This window comes from Macaca mulatta, chromosome 11, assembly GCF_049350105.2.
Source record: "Macaca mulatta isolate MMU2019108-1 chromosome 11, T2T-MMU8v2.0, whole genome shotgun sequence".
NCBI lineage: Eukaryota > Metazoa > Chordata > Mammalia > Primates > Cercopithecidae > Macaca > Macaca mulatta.
The window spans coordinates 2,681,062-2,699,589 of NC_133416.1; the positions used below are offsets into that span (position 1 = coordinate 2,681,062).

General features: G+C 58.4%; 2 protein-coding genes across 4 annotated transcripts in view; one reads left to right on the forward strand and one right to left on the reverse strand.

Moving 5' to 3' along the window:
* CACNA2D4 (calcium voltage-gated channel auxiliary subunit alpha2delta 4) overlaps positions 1-18,528 on the reverse strand; it is a 128,700-nt gene that overhangs the window by 28,087 nt on the left and 82,085 nt on the right. The gene's annotated exons all lie outside the window — the stretch shown is intronic.
* On the forward strand, positions 618-17,113 carry LRTM2 (leucine rich repeat transmembrane protein 2). 3 transcript variants are annotated; one of them, XM_077952743.1, is made up of 5 exons: positions 618-969; positions 7,483-7,667; positions 8,112-8,251; positions 11,270-11,860; positions 14,605-17,113. In XM_077952743.1, the coding sequence occupies exons 3-5, from the start codon at positions 8,185-8,187 to the stop codon at positions 15,057-15,059; spliced, it is 1,113 nt and encodes a 370-aa protein (XP_077808869.1). In that variant the 5' UTR covers positions 618-969; positions 7,483-7,667; positions 8,112-8,184; the 3' UTR covers positions 15,060-17,113.

An 18,528-nucleotide genomic window follows, 5' to 3' on the forward strand; every position in this document is an offset into this window, starting at 1 on the left:
CTGCAAGCAGCTGCTGCAGGCTGCCCTGTGCCCAAGCTCCCAGCTGCCAACTCTGGTGTTCTGCTTCCTAAAGTAGTCCTGGCCTGGGGTGGTCAGACCCTGAGGCTCAGTGACCTCTGCATGACCATGTGATCCCTGGCTTTGTGGGGGCTCAGGGCCCTTTCCTGTAGGGCCATCTGTCACATGGACATCCCCGTGCACCCTTCTTTTGTATGACAGAGAAGGGTTCAGTTTTTCCTTCTCTCAGGCAGGATGGGAGACTCTGCCTCACATGTCTCTAAAGCAGGAGAAAGACCAGCTTCCCGGGGGGGCCTCAATGGGAACAAAAGTCAGCCGCTTGCTCAGTGTCTGCGCCTGTCCCTCTTTCCCCAGATGGAAGGGAAGAGAGCGGAGAGGCACAGAAGACAGGTGCAGCCGGGGGGTGAGGGAGAGCCTGGAGGCGCAGGATGGAAGATGGAGGTGGTGGTGAAACAGCTTTCCTCCTCCCTGGGGTCGGCAGCGATGCATCCACAGGCGCCTTTTTCCACTGAAACGTGAGCGTGGCCAGGGTGAGCGCTGCCCTCGCGGCCGAGGCGCCTCTGGTGTGTGCCTGTGTGTGCTGCTGCCGCTGTCATCACAGATGCACCCCAGCTGTCACTCCCCGCTCTGCTCTGGCTCGTAGCTCGCGCACACGCGCGCTCTCCTCCCTCGCCCCTTTCTTCCCTCTCTCCTCTCTCTCTCCCTCCATCCCTCTCTTTCCTTCTCAGTTTGTGACTGACCCAGCAGTCCCCTGCCTGCTGCAAGCATTCCACCCCCCGGTGCTGTGTGCTGCGTGCCAGCCCCTGCTCCCGCTGAGTGGAGACTCTGGCATCAGTGTCCACTGCGCTCTGCCTGCCGGTGGTGTCTGGATTTCTCTAGGAATCCCAGGAGGGTCTTACTGGAGGGTTGAGAGCCACCTGATTGAAGGCGTTTGCGGTCAGAGTAAAGACAGTGAGTGCCGATTGACTGGTAGGAAGGAATGGAGGGTTGGTGGGGACGGGGGGTGGTCCGGGCATGGGAAGTGGGGACCGGCCATCTCTGCCCTGCAGGAATAGCTGCAGTTGCTTCCCACCTGGGGGCAATTGCTGGGGCCAAGCAGCAGCTCGGGCTCAGGCACCTGAGCATCCCAAAGGTGCACGACACCGGGAACTCTGAGCCCGCAGCGCTGGGGACAAGAACTGTGGATTCTGCTGGGAAGTGGGGAGGAGGGCAGCGCTGGCGCCAGATGACAGTCCCGGGTGGCATAGAAACGGTCCCTGCAGCACGGGAGAAGCAGCCAAGAGCCTTGTGCTGTCGTTGTGCCCGGCTCTGCACAGACAGCCCCAAGAAACTCGGGGGTCATGGGAAGTGGGTGGGATGGCAGCCGGGTGCTGGGGACAGGGCCAGATCACAGGAAGGCTTGGGGTGGAGGGTGGCAGGGTGGAGGGCCTGGATGTCAGAGGCATGGGCACAGACCCAGGGCCCGGGCCTCCCCATAGCTTGCCTGCAGGTGGCTGTCCTTGGACAAGGGTGTGGAGGAACCCTCCCCCAGATGAGCATGGGTCCACTCGGCTGTGCATGAAGCTCCCTGGTGAGGGTGAGGCTGGGAGTGGGCAAGAGAGAGGAGTATCGCGGCCCTTCCCTGCTAGCCCAAGGGCAAGACAGGAGAATCAGGCCTGCGAGAACCTGCTGGGGTGTCCCGCGGCTGTACACCCAGCCATCCACCTGCAAATGGGTCAGGGAGCCTTAGTGGGGGCTGTGCACTGAGCTTGGGTGGGGGGTACACAGCGGGGCCAGGCCTGCCTGGCTTCTTGACCCAGGCAGGGGGCATAGACCCCCTGAGTAGAGCGGCACAGTCACTCCCAATCCCCCAGGCCCATTCGAACAGTGCTAGAGAGGGGAGCAGCCTGACCAGGAGTCGGAAGTTCATATTCCTGCACCTCCCCGCAGGTCCGGGGCTGTCTCTCCCCCACCCCCACGCTGTCCACATTTCTGGGGGGTGTTGGCACCTGGCTGTCAGGGCTACTTGGGCAGTGCCTCTTTGTGACTCAGATGACACCCCTGCAGCTTAGATAACCGCCTCAGGTGGGGGCGGGGAGGGAGCCGAGCACGTGGAGCTGAGGCGGGGGAAGTCCAGCTGGTAGGGAAACCCGACAGCAGCTTCCGAGCTGCCAAGAAGAGCCCAGCTCTTCCCACCCCCACCTCCCCACCGGCAGAAAGAAAGTCTCAGCACCGCCAAAAGAGGGAGACCAGGAAAGCCAGGCCCGTGGGGAGGGGGAAGGAGAGAGGCCGCTTAAGTTGCCGATCTGGTGTCTTTGGGGTTTGACGGAAGCTTGTCTGGGCCCAGGAGGAGCAAATCCTGCTCCCATTTCCCAAGCACCAGAGCCCAGGGGCCACCTCTGGGCTGTTTGGGCCTCAGTGGGCAGTGCAGGAAGGAGGAGGGGACGGCGTGTATGTGATGGTTGGGGGTGTCTGGGAGCTCTGGGGGTGGGCAGAGGAGGAAGGAGCCAGCATAGAGGCCGTCTGACCCTCTGGTCTTCCTCCTTCCCCCCAGCCAGGCTTCCCCTGCGCCCTGCCTGGGGACACCACCCTGAGCCCAGCCCCAGGGCCCAGCGGACACCTGAGTCTCCCTCATGTCAGGGAGCAGCTCCCATGAGGAGTCACTCGGGGGGCTTCTCTGCTGTGCTTCCCAGAGGGTCTGTTTGAGATTGGGAATATCTGACAAGAAAACGGGAGTGCAGGAGGCTGGGGGTGAAGATGGGGCATGTGTTTTAAAATGAACCAGGAGGGCATATGGCCGTTCCAAGTACAAATATAGAGATTGTAAAAACCTGGTTCCTTGCTGCCTGGGCAGTGTGTGTGATGGGGGTGATGGGCAGGAAAGAGATCTAGCATGTGTCCTAGAGGGCCTGGGTGCCCAGACGGGCAGCAGCAAGGGAAACCCAGTCTAGACAGCAGTGGCAGCCTCCCCTGCGTCCCGGGCATGTGGAATCTCAGGCTGTCTTTGGCCCGGGGCTCTGGCTGCCCACTCTCTGGGCTCCCTCTCAGCCTTCCTGGGGTTGGCGGAAGGGCACTGCCCCTGCGGGCCCAGGGCGTGGGCCCAGTGCTGGCTCTGCCTCTCTCTGGCCCTCTGCAGAGTGAAGGGGGTGGCAGAGTAGGCTGCCATGCTGAGGGGTGTGGAGGCCTTGTCTCGAGTCAGGGACCCTCGACCAAGGGGAGATGCCAGGGGAGTGGGTGCACCCTGGGGCTAGCATGATGGCCCAGGAACCAGGAATTCAGAGGCGGAGGCCCGATGGCCATTATCTGGCTGCATGTCTTGGATGCTTGATGTGGAGGGATAGACATGGGCAGAAGCCTGAGAGGAAGGGCGCGGACACCAGGTCTACGGTGAGTGTGCAGGAGGTTTCTAGCTAGAGTCTGAGACGAGATTAATTAACCTCCATCTCAAGAGAAATGGAAGGGGCAGGTGCATGGAGCGGTCCAGGCTCCTGCCGTCCCAACCTAGCTCTCTGCAGTGCGTGCGTGCGTGCAGGCTGTTCCATGCTCTGAGGGGCCGGGTGGGGCGCTAGCAGGGAGGTAGCTCCCACCCCCAGTCTCTAGGGGTGGCTGCAGCCCACTCAGCTCTGCACGTGGAACCCCCTGCTCCTACTGGGGCCTCTTGCTCCCCCATGGCCTCCTCAGCCTTGACTCCCCCACAGCAGAGCTCCGGCCTACTCCCCTCACCTCAGCACACAACCCCCAGCCAGAAAGGTTTCTAGAAAGCCCCCTCCACCCTCTCTAAGATCTTGGCCTCCCAGGACTGCAAGAAGGGAGGCTGGGAAGAGGAGAACCTGGCTTGCTTGCATCTCAGTCCAGCAAGTCACAAAGTCTGTTCCTTTATCAGGGCAGTGGGGACAAAGACAGCTGCCTTAGCTCCAGCGAGAGTGGATCAGGCAATGCCGTGGACGCTGCGGAGGACCCTTCCGAGGAAAGGCAGTGTCTTCCTTTCCTACCTCTGCCTTTCCTACACAAGTAGCCCCCACGTGTAAGCAGACGGACAACTGAGTTAGGAGCCAGAGAGCTCGGGCTCAGACCCATATGATTCCATTTGCCTAACTTTAGGCGAGTTAATTTCTGTTGCCTCAGTTTCCCCCATCTGCAAAATGATAGTAACAAGAACACTAACCCCAGAGAGTTGTTACAAGGATTAAGAAAACTACACAGGTTTGTGACTGTGGTAATTTTTTCTCCCCAGGTCCCAGTTAACTTCTCAGTGGGTCCTGGAGGCTCAGGGACAGGCCAGCATGGTCTCCTCGGCGGGCGGCCGTTTACCCTGCTGAGAGGTGCCCCGGCCTAGTAGTATAAAACTCGAATATGCATGAAAATCGCCTGGGGATCTTGTTAAAATGCTGATTCTGACTCAGTCATTCTGGGTGGGACCTGGGACTGCCTTCTTACAAGGCTCCCGAGCTAGACCAATGCTGCGGATCCATGGACTGCACTTTGAGTTGCAATGGGCTACACTCAAAGCCCGTGTTTCTGGCCCTCCAGAGTTCCTCATTTGACTGCTTTGAGCTTTTCAGCCCCATTCTCCCATCCTGGCTCTCTCCGGAAGGGAGGCCAGGGCTTCCGTGGAGGCCCAGCCCCTTATCTTTGGTCTCCCTGTCTCTAGGACTGGGTTAGGAGCAGGCTCAGCATCCAGAGTGGATGAGGCCATGGGACTTGGAGACAGGAGATCTCGCTGTCCGCCATGCTGCACCCTGGGTAGGGACTTCCCTCCCAGACTGTGAATTTATTTCAGCAGCTGTCAGCGCCTGCCACGGCAGCTGCTCTCCAAGCTTCCCAATGTAGGTCACCCCCTTTCCTTAAGGAGGCTCCACTCTTCTGGGGGTGGGAAGGGGCCCTTTGGATGGAGGTGTGTTGGTAGGCAGAGGCTCAGGAACTAGGGATTGCTGGCTGCAGCCCCACCTCTCCCTAGGAGTCCTTCTGTGACGACACACATGTATGACTGGTGTCCTCTGCGAGCTGCGCTGTTTTTCTCGCTCTTGGGAAGGTCCTGGTGTCCAGGAGGAAGCCCAAGGAACCCAGGAAAGCAGAATTTGCTGCTCAGAGAGCAAGGGGCATATCCGCATGGACCTGGGGGCCTTGTTTTCATCACATTTCTCTAGACAATACCAGGATCAACAGTGTCCTGCCACCTTGCAAGACAATACCTATGGGTCTGCATTGTGGGGACTTGCCTGACTTGTGCGGGTGACATCCCAGTCGAGGCTGGAGATGGGACGTCCAGACTTGCACAAGAGGCCACCTTCGCCAGCCTGTGTGCTGGTTAACCCCTGGGCTCACAGTGTGGGAGGCACTGAGGGACGGGAAAGGGTGGCGTGGGAGGCAAAAGAGGAGCCTACCCAGAGGAGGCAGAAGCCTTAGGTGGAAACTGGCCTGAGCTAGGGTGGGAGGGCTTCTCCACTATCTATCTGCCTGCAGCAAGCCAGAAGGAGTGGGAGCAGATGCCTGGATGGGGCATCTGGCCTCAATGTGGACCCCGAGCATAGGAAGGATCTCATGGGTTAGGGGCTGCCCTGCAGAGGTTCTCTCTAGACCTTAGCTCCAGGCTGCAGGTGGCTTACACATATGTCTGCTGGAGGCATTTGGGAACTTAGAGGCATCTCATTCGGTTGCCTGAGTGTTGGCATTTGAGAAGTGCTGGAGTGCTGCCAGCAAGGTGCGTGTGCATGTGTGCAGGCATGTGGGCCCATGTATGTTAGCACACGCCTCGCTGCACGGCTCTCTGTGGGTGTGTCTGCATCCCGTGCTGTGTAGAGAGCTTCAAGCACATGTCTGGGAGGCCTGTGTGTGTGCCCTGCTCTGTGCACACATAAGTATCTCCCTGGAAGGGCCACTGACTGGTGACAGTCGCCAGGGAGTGACGGGCAGCCTGGCTCCAAAACCTGCAATCCAGTCCCTTATTTACCGTGTGACCTGGGGCAAGTGATCGTCATCTCTATGCCTTGGGTGGCCGTGGACGGTGAGCTCTGGACATGGGCATTCTTGATTGAGTAAGAGAGATTGTGCTGAAGGTCAGGGCTCGAGGGACAGACAGCGTGGACGCTGCCGTTTGAAGGCAGGTCTGCGAGGGCCATAGGTGTGGGGCAGAAATACACAGACTCCACAGGCCCGGGGTGCTCACATGTGAGGTTGGTGGGATCGGGAAAGGAAGCCGTCACACCGACCTGCTGCTGACAGCCCTCTCCCCCGGAGGGAGAAACCGCTGCTCCCTCATGCCTGTCTTGGGCTCAAGTCCAAGCTTGGAGCAGGAGCCTCTGCCTGGATTTCCACGGTGATGTGCACTGAGTGTGTCAACTCTCTTCCCTTCACTAGATAGATCCTCATAGAAATTCCACCAAGCAGGTATTGCGGTCACCATCTCTAGGCATAAAGAAGCTGAGACCCAGAGGGTGTAAGCAGTTTGTTTAAAGAACTGGCCAGAGATTTGAACCCAGAGCCCCCACCCCTGCCAACTGGCACCAGGAGCCCACTGGGGCTTGGCTTTGAGACAGTGGTTAGAGAACCATGACATCGCCACCCTCAGGGGCTCCTCCACCCCTCATGCCAGGGACGTGGGTCCTCCTGAAGGCTGCATGGCAGGGGGGTCCCAGGCTGCCTGCAATCCCACATTTGTGCCCAGTCTTGTGACCCCTCTGCCAGCGCCTGCGGGGCCCTCGGCGGACTGGCACCCTTACTGTGTGGGGGAAGGGGAGGAAAGACAGCCAAGAGGGCAGCGCTCCGCCCCTCAGCAGGCTGCCCTTGCCAGGGTCAGAGCCAACTGTCCTGTTCTAACTGGGCACTGCTGTGGCTGCCTGAGGAGCACCCAAGGAGGGAGGGGCCGAGGGGAGCTGAGGGGAGAAGATGGGGGCAACAGGGTTTGCAGCAGGACCCTAATGCCCGAGTGGAAACCTGTACAAACAGGCAGAGATTCTGGGCTCAGCACTGACGCTTCCTGGCAACTCCATCTACCTCCGGGCCTGTCTTTTTCACTCTGATATTGTCTCCCGGGCTCCCAGAATTACATAGGCCCATAGGGGCAGGGAGAGGCAGGCTGCAACCAGGAATCACCCAGGGACAAATCTGGCAACCAAGGAAGGTCAGAGGCTGGGAGCCGCCTGGAGCAGTGGGCTGATGCAGGGAGCCCGTGGAGGGCGAAGGAGAGGGGTGCAGGCATCCTCCCTCCTTCCCCACCCGTCCCCGCCCCTGCCAGCTGCAGCAGGTAAACACATGCCAGTCCCGGTCCCCGTCTCTGATGGGCTGGCAGCCTGGGCCTCCCATCTGGAAGGAAGTGGAGACCCCAGCACACGTCCTGTGTCCCAGCTGGGAGACACGGGGGGCAGACCCTAGAAAGGGTAAGTGCCCCCTTGTCCCCTCGGAAGGAAGCCTGCTCCTGCACCCCGGCTGCCTCAGCGCCCCTGCTCTGAGATCTCACGTCTCCTCTGTGTCCCTGTCTCTTCCTAGCAGCTGCCGCAGCATGAACCCCTGAGCTGATGAGTCTTATTATAGCCCGGCTGGCGGAAGACAGAGTGCTGCTATTCACCTCTGCGTGGGCGGCGGTGCAGGGGGAAGCGGCAGGCCGTCCAGTGGCTCACACCCTACGCGACTGCAGCAGCCAAGGGCCTGGCCCCTGCCTCCCTGGGGCCATGGTGAGCTGTGGTGGGGCTGGAGAAACTGGGACCCAGGTGAGGGGAGCCTCCAGGGACAGGTGACAGCTGTGGCCTGTGACCTCACTCTGCTCACCTCGCAGAGACAACTCAGTTTCTCCACCCATAACTCAAGGAATGCCCAGATGGGAGACCAGGTTGTCATGAAAACATTTGAGTGATCAACAAGAAGGCGGAGGCGGCCGGGTGGGCACTCGGGTGCGCCCCCAGCCTTGCCGCACTGTGCAAGCCGAGGCCTGTTCCTCCCCCACCCCAGGGGGTTGAAGGCTCCCTGGCTCCTCTTCTTCCCCCACCCAGGGAATCATAACTGAGAGGAAGAGGAGAGGGCATGAGGAGTGTAAAGAGACACCCGGGACCTCTCCCTAACCCCTGGGCTGGAACGGGGCTCCTGTGCCTGCCGGCGCTCAGTGCTCCTCCCTCCCTCAGGACTGACAGGCGGTGCACCCAGGGCCTCCTCTCTCCCCAGAGCGACAGGGCCCAGAGAGCCGTGGGCCTCACCATGCTGGCGCCGGGCAGCAGCCCTGAGCAGAGGGGCAGGCTCGCCCTGCAGTGGAGGCAGGTCTCCTGTGAGTACACCCCTGGCCCCGGAGGAGGGTGTGGGTGGGGTGGGGGTGCCGAGGTGACTTTAGGTAGCACCGTATGGGGCCTTAGCAACACTTAGGCTGCAGGGAGGCCTAGGCCAGATCTTCCTGGGATACCCGAGGCCATGTTCTGGGAAGCCAGGGTCATGCCTGGTGACAGCATCCCTACCAGTCAGAGTCACCGCTGAGTGCTGAGTGGTTAGACCTGGAGTTGGAGGCCTCGACAGTTGTTCTACCTCCCCCAGGTAAGTCTCTGTGACCTCCTGGGGTCCCCGATGAGAGAAGAGCTCTGCTGGAACGCAGGCCTGCTGAGTCTTAAACAGCCTCACTGGTGCCTAAGCTTGTCAGTCTGAGCTTGTCAGTCTGTGTTTCATAGCCTGTGGCGAGCCCTTTTGCTCCCATGGGAACTGCCCCGTTGGCTGGCCTCGGCCAGGAGCTGGGTCAGCTTGGAGATATGTCTTATGCTCCTTATGTCTCCGCTTTCCCAACTCTCAGTAGAGGACCTAGTGGGCTCTTGGGAGGCGGTGCTGGAAGAGACTTTGGGGAGTGGGTCCAACCCCTCCTGCATATAGGCAGACTGAGCCCTCTATTTACCAAAAACGGGAGGAAGCGTGAATGAAGGCAACGCCTGGCAGCCGTCAGGGTGAAAGGAGCCCTGAGAATTCTCTTTATATGTGGCAAAGGGACAAGGTCAACAAGGGCTGGCCTGCCCAAGGCTACACGGTGGCAGGGAGGAAATGGTCCTGCGGGATGGGGACGGCATTCCGCCTGACTTCCCGCTGCGGCCAGCCCTGTGATCCGGGGCCCCCACAACACAGGCAGCCTGAATTATTCACTGTGCGAGAGAGGCTGGCCCCCGAGTGACTCAGATCTCCTTTCAACCTCATTCTAGAATCACTCAACACCTCGCAATACGGGATTATGTTTTCTTGTCACTGGAGCTTTTCTGCCACCCTGGTCTCCAGGGCGGTTCGGAGGCAGGGAGTTGCTCTTCTGCCGCGGCTCTCGGCCTGCTCTCAGGCCCTTCCCTGGGAGGGGCGAGTGGCTTCTGGGGATGCAGATCCTTTGGAGAGGGAAGCTGAATGGATTGGATTTTTTTTTTTTTTTTTTTTTTCCTGGGGAAAGTCAAGTCTGAAGAATGCTGATTTTCAGATGGCTTGGTGTGGTGGTGTGGGGCTGGCTGACTGGTAGCAGATGGGCTCAGAGGGGTGAGAGGTGAGCGGTGACATGAGGTAACCCAAGATGGCCAGAAAAAGGGTCTCCAGTGGCTTCCATGGCTGTGCCTGTGCTCACTTCTCACCAAGAACAGGGGGGCTCGCTGTTAGGCTGCAGAGAGGCCTAGGCCAGATCTAGCCACGTGTCAGCTCTCAGCTGTCATCGATCCTCCAGGCAGGGGAAGGGGAGACTCTCATCCTCTTCCTTCAAGCTCCACCCTTTGGGACACCAGACACCCAGAGCCCTGTTGGACAAGACTTAAGGCTGTTCGCACCCAGCTGACGGCCCATTGGTCCAACCCGACCTGGGACAGCCAGGTCCCAGGTCTCAGGCCCCAGGTCTCAGGTCCCAGGTACCAGGTCTCAGGTCCCAGGCCCCAGGCCCCAGGTCTCAGGTCTCAGGCCCCAGGTCTCAGGTCCCAGGTACCAGGTCTCAGGTCCCAGGCCCCAGGTCTCAGGTCCCAGGTACCAGGTCTCAGGTCCCAGGTACCAGGTCTCAGGTCTCAGGTCTCAGGCCCCAGGTCTCAGGTCCCAGGTACCAGGTCTCAGGTCCCAGGCCCCAGGTCGGGGATGGACTGATGGGCTGTGAGCTGGGTCTGAACTTCTCCATTACTTCTCTGGCTGGGGTCTTTTCTCTAGTCTGTGTGGAACTGACCTTGGCTGGGCTGACTTGGTGGGACTGAACTATTTTGAGCTCTTCCCAATTCCCTTTCACAACGAGCAGGCTTCCCTGCTACTCAGGAGGACACTTAGGGGTTTTTGAGGCTGCTGTTGGAAAGGGCTGCTCCACAACGGAAGGCACGGCTCTGATGTGATTGTTCCCTGAGGGTCACTTCTCCCAGCCCTACACACAGGACCCCATGCTCGCTACGCAGAAGAAGAGTCGGGCAAAAGATGGGACCGGGAAAGGAATTCTGTTAATCGGGCCATTGTGCAGGAATGCTGCCCTGTAGCCCCTAGGAACAGAGGCCCAGGCTGAGAGCCTGGATGGTGTTAGGGTGGGAGTCAATGTGGAAGGCGTCCTGGGCCCTGTGATTTGTCAATGTTGAAGTGGGTTTGTGCATCTTAGCCTGTCACTCCGACAGTGGGACCCTCGGTGCACAGGCTGGGCTCTAAACCCTCACGCCAAGTTGCTGGCGTCATCTTGGGTGTGGGGTTCATGGAGACCTAACAGCACGTGGGAAGCTGTGCAGGACAGGGCTGGGAGTGCTGTTTTGTGCTCTCGCCTTTCCACACGCAGCTTGTCTTTAGGGCAGCTCCAGAGTTGGGGTGGGCCACAGAGGGGAGGGGGCCAGCAGCCTGGCCATTTTCCACGGGAAAGAGAGACTTTGTCCCAGCAGTGACACTGGGAGAGGGCATGGGAGCAGGTTTCTCTGACAACCTTTTCTCCTGTATTGTGTCAACATCCATGGTGTCTGTAGGACCCAAGCTCCCAGGAGATGACTGTGGGAGGCCCTGCAAGCTTCCCATCACTGTGCACCAGCATGGCTTGTCCTCTGGGCTCTGGCTGAGTCTGCAGGGTCATTCTCCACTCAAGTGATTGCTCTGCCAGATGTGTGGCAAGGCAGGGCGCCCTGCAGACACTGTGTGATGTCCATTACTATGGAAGTGGCTTTGGATTTGTTATCCTTTTATGTGGTTAATAAATGTTTATGCCTTGATTGTGGCTTGTGCCAAAGGAGATAAAGCCAAGAGCTTGTTATGATATGAGCTGGAAAGGAGGGAAGAGTAGCAGGAGGTAATGACCTGGCCTGTTGCTTTCTTTCCCCCGTCTGTCCCTCCCATCAAGGGATCACCTGCTGGGTCGCCCTGTATGCCGTGGAGGCCCTCCCCACCTGCCCTTTCTCCTGCAAGTGTGACAGCCGCAGCCTGGAGGTGGACTGCAGTGGCCTAGGCCTCACCACGGTGCCCCCAGATGTGCCCGCGGCCACCCGAACCCTCTTGCTCTTGAACAATAAGCTGAGTGCCCTGCCAAGCTGGGCTTTCGCCAACCTGTCCAGCCTGCAGCGGCTGGACCTGTCCAACAACTTCCTGGACCAGCTGCCCCACTCCATTTTCGGGGACCTGACGAATCTGACTGAGCTGCAGCTACGCAATAACAGCATCAGGACCCTGGACAGGGACCTGCTGCGGCACGCGCCGCTGCTCCGCCACCTGGACCTGTCCATCAACGGCCTGGCCCAGCTGCCCCCTGGCCTTTTTGACGGCCTCCTGGCTCTGCGTTCCCTCTCGCTTCGCTCCAACCGTCTGCAGAACCTGGACCGGCTGACATTTGAACCCCTAGCGAACCTGCAGCTGCTGCAAGTGGGAGATAACCCCTGGGAGTGTGACTGTAACCTGCGTGAGTTCAAACACTGGATGGAGTGGTTCTCCTACCGAGGTGAGCACAGCCGGCCCCGCTGGGGCCCCAGGGATCAGGACAATCACCTCTGGCCCCACACTTTCCTCCTGGTGGCTGGGTGCTGACTCAGAGAGCAGGCCAGGGCAAAGAAGGGGGCGACCCTGCCTCTGTGCCAGCTCGGCTAGAAAAGTCACAAGCCTCCCCTCAGATGAGCCATCACCCTTCCTGCCAGTGGGAGAGAGGCTGGTGCTGCTCCCTCCACCCCCACCCTCCCCTCCCTGCTCTGCATCCCCTCCCCAAGCTAGCTCCCCGCTTTCTCCTAGGAGGACTCGCAGAACTGGATCTCCCTTTCGTAGGTTACATAAGGGAAGTAAAGACACCTGGACTTTGTATCCCACCAGGTTTGCCTGTGGGCTTCCCCGGTGCGGTAGAAGGAGGGAGAAAAACAGCTCTTCTTCTGAAGAATACAGCCGTCTCTTAAACACCTACCCTTACATGACAGGGGAATAGAATGAATCCTCAGTAAAACCACAGCTTCCTTGTGGTGACAGTGCCAACTTCCTCTCCCAAGAAGTTTTGTCATCCAGACTTTAAGAAGTCAAATGAGTTAGGTTTTACTTTCTTCCCGTCCCCTTTTCTTCAATGTGGGAAAGTGCTGTAGTGACCTATGATATGGTCACACGAGATGGGAAAGGAGGGTGCACAAGACAGTGGTGAGAAGGGCCGGATCTGCCTTTGTATTTCGGCTCTGCCACCTGCTAGCTGTGTGATCTTGAGAAAGCTGGTTGCCCTCTCGCTGTGGCACTGTAAAGTGGGAAGGAAACAATATCTATTTCGTAGGGTCATTGTGAGGATGAAATGCGGCAATGCACGACATGTGGCTTGAGAGGTGCCCAGCACAAAGTGAGTCCTCAATAAAACGTTCATTTATCTGTTCGCTTCCTGGTAAGAATCAAATACTAAGTGGACTTGAAATGCCATTTAGTGCCCAGCACAAAGTACATGCTCAATGAATGTCTGCTGAGCTGATGAATCAATATTTAAGCGGTGAAAATAATGCCAATGCTTTTTGTTAAAGTCTTACCACTTTCATTTCATCTCCAGCCACAATTTCAATTATTTCCATGAAATTCTCCTGTGTTAGTTAATTAAAAATGTTTTACATACTATAAAGTGCCACAAAATGTTAGTCACTATGATACTTTCTCCCATTTTCGTGAGAGGGGAAATAATGATTACTATTTGTATAGTTTCCAGTTTACCAATGTCTTTTCATGTACATGATTTTAATCCTTATAGCAACTGAGATAGACCTTCTTATTTTACAGCTAAGAAAACTAAAACTCATAAGTAATTAAATAAATTAAATAATTTTCACAAGATGACACAGCCAGGATTCAACCTTGGGTCTTCTGAGCAGGGAAATGAGGCTGCACCCCTGTCAGCACCCAGCTCTGCATCCCCAGGCAGTACTGATACATGTTCCTGGGATGTGAGGTTTGCTGCAGGCCACCCAGGCGTCAGCCGCATAGGGGAACTACTAGGCCAGGTGTCTTTAGACCCTCCTCTGCTATGGTCGTCGGGAACTGAATTCCCAGCACAAAAAGGCATGCCATGAGAATGTGCACTTTTCAGACTTTTTCAATAGCAGAATTGCTTTCAACCTTGCATTTCTTAAAAACAAAATCTTGGAATATTTCCATTGGCATCCCAGGGAAAGACTGATGCCCACTGTATGAGGAGACTTGCGGCAGACGGGCTGCAGAGGGAGCTGCCAGTGACGGAGTGGCTGCAGCCCGCATCTCTTCAGCAGGGGGTCTAGTGCCTGCATCTAGATTTCGCTGGAAGCTGAAAGAGGGCCAGAATCCAACTTTCACTTTCTAGGGGACGTCTAGGCAGATTGTTGTCCTCAGCCACCCTCTCTCTCACCCCACCCCTGTCCTGCATCTGTGTCTCCCTATGTCTGAGCCAGGCTCCGCCATCATCATGAAGACGTGTTGGCGAGCCCGTGCGCCCACGTACCCACACCTCCTCATCAGCACCAGCCTCCTCTCCTTGGCCTCGTGTGCCTCCAGGATTCCCCCTCCCGTTGCCTTTGTACTCACAGGGCTGTGGTTGGGGCACTGATGGGGCCATTGGATTGCTCCTAAGGAGGAAAAGGAGAACATTCCTGCGAACTCTTTTCCTCCCTACACCAGAAAGGGAGCTGCCCATTCTTAGGCAACCAAAAGGTCTTGCATGGAGGGGCACTGGCAGAGGCGGGGGTTTTGACTTTTGTCCTTCGAGTGAGACGTAAGAACCCTAGAAGGATAAGATGCTGTGTTGAGAACAGTATCCTGGGCTCACAGACAGGTGATCAGCAGGCAGATTCAGGGGCAGACAGTGTGGCAGGGACACTCAGCTTTCTGCAATGACAGCCCTTTCCTGGGCACCTCCCCACGTTAGCACTGCCTTGCTCTGTGGGTCAGTTTGGCCCGGGAGAGGACAGGCTGGATGGAAGTGGCTGCGAGCTTCTCTATAAAATGGGAATAAAGACAATATCCATTTCACATGGCTCCTGTGAGGATGAAATGGCACGATATACGTAATTCACTGTGGACTTGGCTCAATCAATGCTGTTTTCCCTCCTCCGCTTCCTCTTCTATAGATGGCGATTCCAGGATTGACTACATTGCTGATAAAAACTACCTTCTGGGGCTTCCGTTTTGGGGAGCTGGGGATGGGGAGAGGGAGTGCAAGTTCTGGATGCCTGGTCAGCCCCTCTTTTTCTCTCCTGCATGCAGGGGGGCGCTTGGACCAGCTTGCCTGCACCCTGCCCAAGGAGCTGAGGGGGAAGGACATGCGGATGGTCCCCATGGAGATGTTCAACTACTGCTCCCAGCTGGAGGACGAGAATAGCTCAGCTGGGCTGGATATTCCTGGGCCACCCTGCACCAAGGCCAGTCCAGAGCCTGCTAAGCCCAAGTCCGGGGCTGAGCCAGAGCCGGAGCCCAGCACGGCCTGCCCACAGAAGCAGAGGCACCGGCCGGCGAGTGTGAGGCGAGCCATGGGCACGGTGATCATCGCAGGGGTCGTGTGCGGCATCGTCTGCATCATGATGGTGGTGGCCGCTGCCTATGGCTGCATCTACGCCTCCCTCATGGCCAAGTACCATCGGGAGCTCAAAAAGCGCCAGCCCCTGATGGGGGACCCCGAGGGCGAGCACGAGGACCAGAAGCAGATCTCTTCTGTGGCCTGAGCGCCCACTCCCACCCGGACAGGTAGGAAGGGCGGGGAGAGCACGCGGCATTGCTCTGCCACAGCCTCCACCTTGACCCGGCACTGGCCACTGCCTCCCCCAGTCCACTCTCCTCCCCGCCCTCCAGCAGACAAGCCACAGCGGGCTCTCTCCCTGCACTTTCGAGGCTCCCTGGAAGCCGCCATGCTGGGGGCTCCTGCTGATGCTCCTCTCGGAGCCAGTACATCTTTGGAACATCTGGGGGATCTCCTTAAGCTCTGGCCACGGCAAAGCAAGGAGGTGTGTGCAAGAGGAGGCTTCCGGACTGGGCATTCCCCTGTCGCCCTTCCTGCCCTGGGGTGGCCACAGCTGGTGACTCTTCCTACCTTGCTGGTACCACCTCACCTGCATTGAGGGGATGGGGAGGGAGGGATCTGAGGGATGAAGGTAGATTTCTGAGACTCTCTCCTAAGCCAGAAGGACGTTCTTAACACCCCTGCAGTGTGAAAGCTGGCCCAGCTCTACAACTGTTGGTACCAATGTGCAAACACACCAGCCCTGCCATCTGGACCCAGCACTCAGAAACACCACACACCCCTGGCCGACGCCATCCTGCCTCTGGATCTGCTATAGGTCACACTGACCACATGCTCCTGGATTCGCTGATTCACTCACACACCCATTGCATCACCAGTGCAGTCACACGGATTGAAAGAATACACACACACACACACACACACACACACATTCTCACACTCACACGGTCACATGGAGACTGAGGCTATGAGCACTCGGACAGCAGAGGCATGCTCTTCCCCGGGGGCCTCCCTGAGATCACAGAGCCTCTCGCTTGCTCACTGCAATCTTCTCAAGTCAACAGCGGGAAGGAACTCAACCAGTAACACCCGGATCCTTTGAGATCCTCTAAAGTGGGCCAAAGTGGTGCCCCTGGAGGAGACTTCCTGTCACCATGGTAACCCTCTCACACCTCTCCTGCTGGGCTTTCCCGGGACACCCCCCAGGGGCCTGGAGCGGCTGCATGTGTGCATGGCGGCCTCCTGAGAACCCAGCCACACACCACTGGCGTTGCCTCGGTCCTGCCCACGCACATCACAGCACCATGCTCTGCGGGGCCCCTACTGATTCCTCCACAGCCTGCAGCCTGGCACCGTGACTCTGTGCCTCTCACCCTCCATCTTCAGTCCTCCTGGCCTGTGACTTCAGGGCTGGGACTTGGTGGTGCTTTGCCATTGGTGGCACCCTCTGGGGAGAGCAGGTGGCAGGCAGAGAACACGGTGGCTCCCCTGAGGCTCACTGCCTGCCAGCCTATCGCATCCAGAGCCCGGGAGCGGGAGGGGGTGGCCACACGCTGCCCAGAGGCTCCCAGGATGGGGCCTCTGTTCCGGGCTTTGTCTGCTCAGCGTGGCTCCCCAGAGCACTCCTTGCACCCAGGCGGGGCCAAACCAGAGAGTGGGTGGGGAACCTGTCTGGGACGGAGCCACCTGCCGCCAAGGCAGTGCAGGTTTCCCAGGTTACTTGTCCCCCTCCCCAGCTCCGTCCCTCCTCAGAGTGCGATGACGGTGGGTATCTAGGTGTCGTGCTCACAGGCTCAGGAGGCATCAGGCTCGTCTCTGGCTCTTGGATGGAATCTCGATGGGGGCTCAGGAAGAGGCCAGCCAGAACGCTGAAGCCAAGGGTCTGAGCAGAGGGAGTTGGCAGGCCTAGCTCCTGTGTCCTCCTCTGACCCTCCCTGCTCATGCGGCAGTGGGTGAGTGGGGTGGGCTGGGGGCCCGGAGGAGTGCCTTTGAGGAGGTCGGTCCTGGCAGGTGGACAGAGGACGCCTGGCATGGGCGACTTACTGGGACCCCAGGCCACCCCGGCTGCAGCCACAGTCTTCCTGCTTCTTTTGGTGTGCGGGCTGGTACCAGATCTGGGGATTTTCTAAAGGGACTGGGGGAGGGGAGGGCATTGTCAATGGTGGTATCTTTAGCCTGAGACAGAAGATTTTTAAAGGCAAAATTATATTTCTGGTTTGTTGTTTCAGAAGACCAATAAAGACTGTATTTTCCTACGTACTTCCTGGTTTCATTGGGAGGGAAGGGGACTTGGGTGCCAGGAGAGCTGCTTCCTGTCCCCCACCTCCCCAGGAGGCTGGAAAAAGCGCCAGTGGCCATGACCCTGATGCGTAGAGCTCTGATGACAGACGGTGCCTCCCGCCCAGGGCCAGGGCTGGGGCAACACTGGGAGAGGGCAGAGGCTGAGTCCTGGATCAGAGCGAGGCCCCGTGGCTGGGGGCAGTGAGCTCGTGACCTGGCAGACCCAGGATGGTACTTCCATCCCGACCTGACAGGCAGGTTCTTGAGCCTCAGGGCAGCTTAGCTGGGCGGCGCTGAGGTTGTGATGTGAAGGTGAGCTGGGGACCCCGCCGTGGCCATGCCCTGTGGGTGCTGCTCATCCACCCAGCCTTGACATGAATTGGCCCTGGCAGCCAGGACAGATGGGCTTGTGTGGCGAGAAGGCACTGTTTGCCCAGAGGATGCTGCCGCACAGTGGGAGGGGAGGGCAGTTGGAGGGGCCTCTGATGACTGGGTTCTTTCAGCCTCACTGGCTGCTGGCGGGGCTGCTGGTGGGGAGGGGGAGCCCGTTCAGGGCTTACTCGGGCGCCAGCAAACCACACTCTGGGCCTGCAGAGTGAACCCTCCACGGGGCTCAGCAGGTGGGCCCCAGAATTATGGACTGGAGGGCTGGGGAACGAGGCACCGAGTAGAGGGGATGAGGAAGAGCATCAGACCTCTGGGGTTATGAGTACACGGCGAGCCCTAGTGAAGAGTGGGCTCAACGCTCGGCCCGAGAACTCCCTCCTCGGCTATATGGTTCATTAGTCTTCAGAGGCCAAGGCGGAATTTTCTGCTTCCCAGGATCTTCCTTTGGATAACAACCCAGCAAGCCAGGAGCAAACCCTGGAGTGAAGTGAACCGTCGGGGTCCCCCGGGAGTTCAGCTCCACTCCACGGCAGAGCCGGGGTGTCCGCCTTCCCCAGGCGGTGATAACATGTTGCTCTCCTACAGCCCTAATAATCAGAGCAGGGCCCAAGACAAGCCTTCCCGAGCCCCACTGCAGAAGCAAGAACGGGGCCCCTCCCAGGCCTGGCACAGGTCTCCGTCATGCATATGTGTGTAATCAAATGTCATGGTTCCCAGACAGAAGCCCTCAAAGGTCTGAAGGCTGGGCCGGTACTGAGGCCGACCTCTCAGGAGAGGAGAGCTCTTGCAGCCCTGGCCGGCAGGAAGGGCCTCTGTGCAGGGGCTTCTGTACATTGCAAGTCGTTCTGGAAGAACGCCCGTCTGCTGGACAAACCCTTGCCCATTACAGCCCCTCCGTCCTGGAGCTTGACCTCATTCCTTGCCTAGGGCCTGGAGGACATGGAGAATTGAAAACAGATCCTGATCCAAAAGTTAGATCTCTGGAAATTTTGCAGTAGCTGTCTATA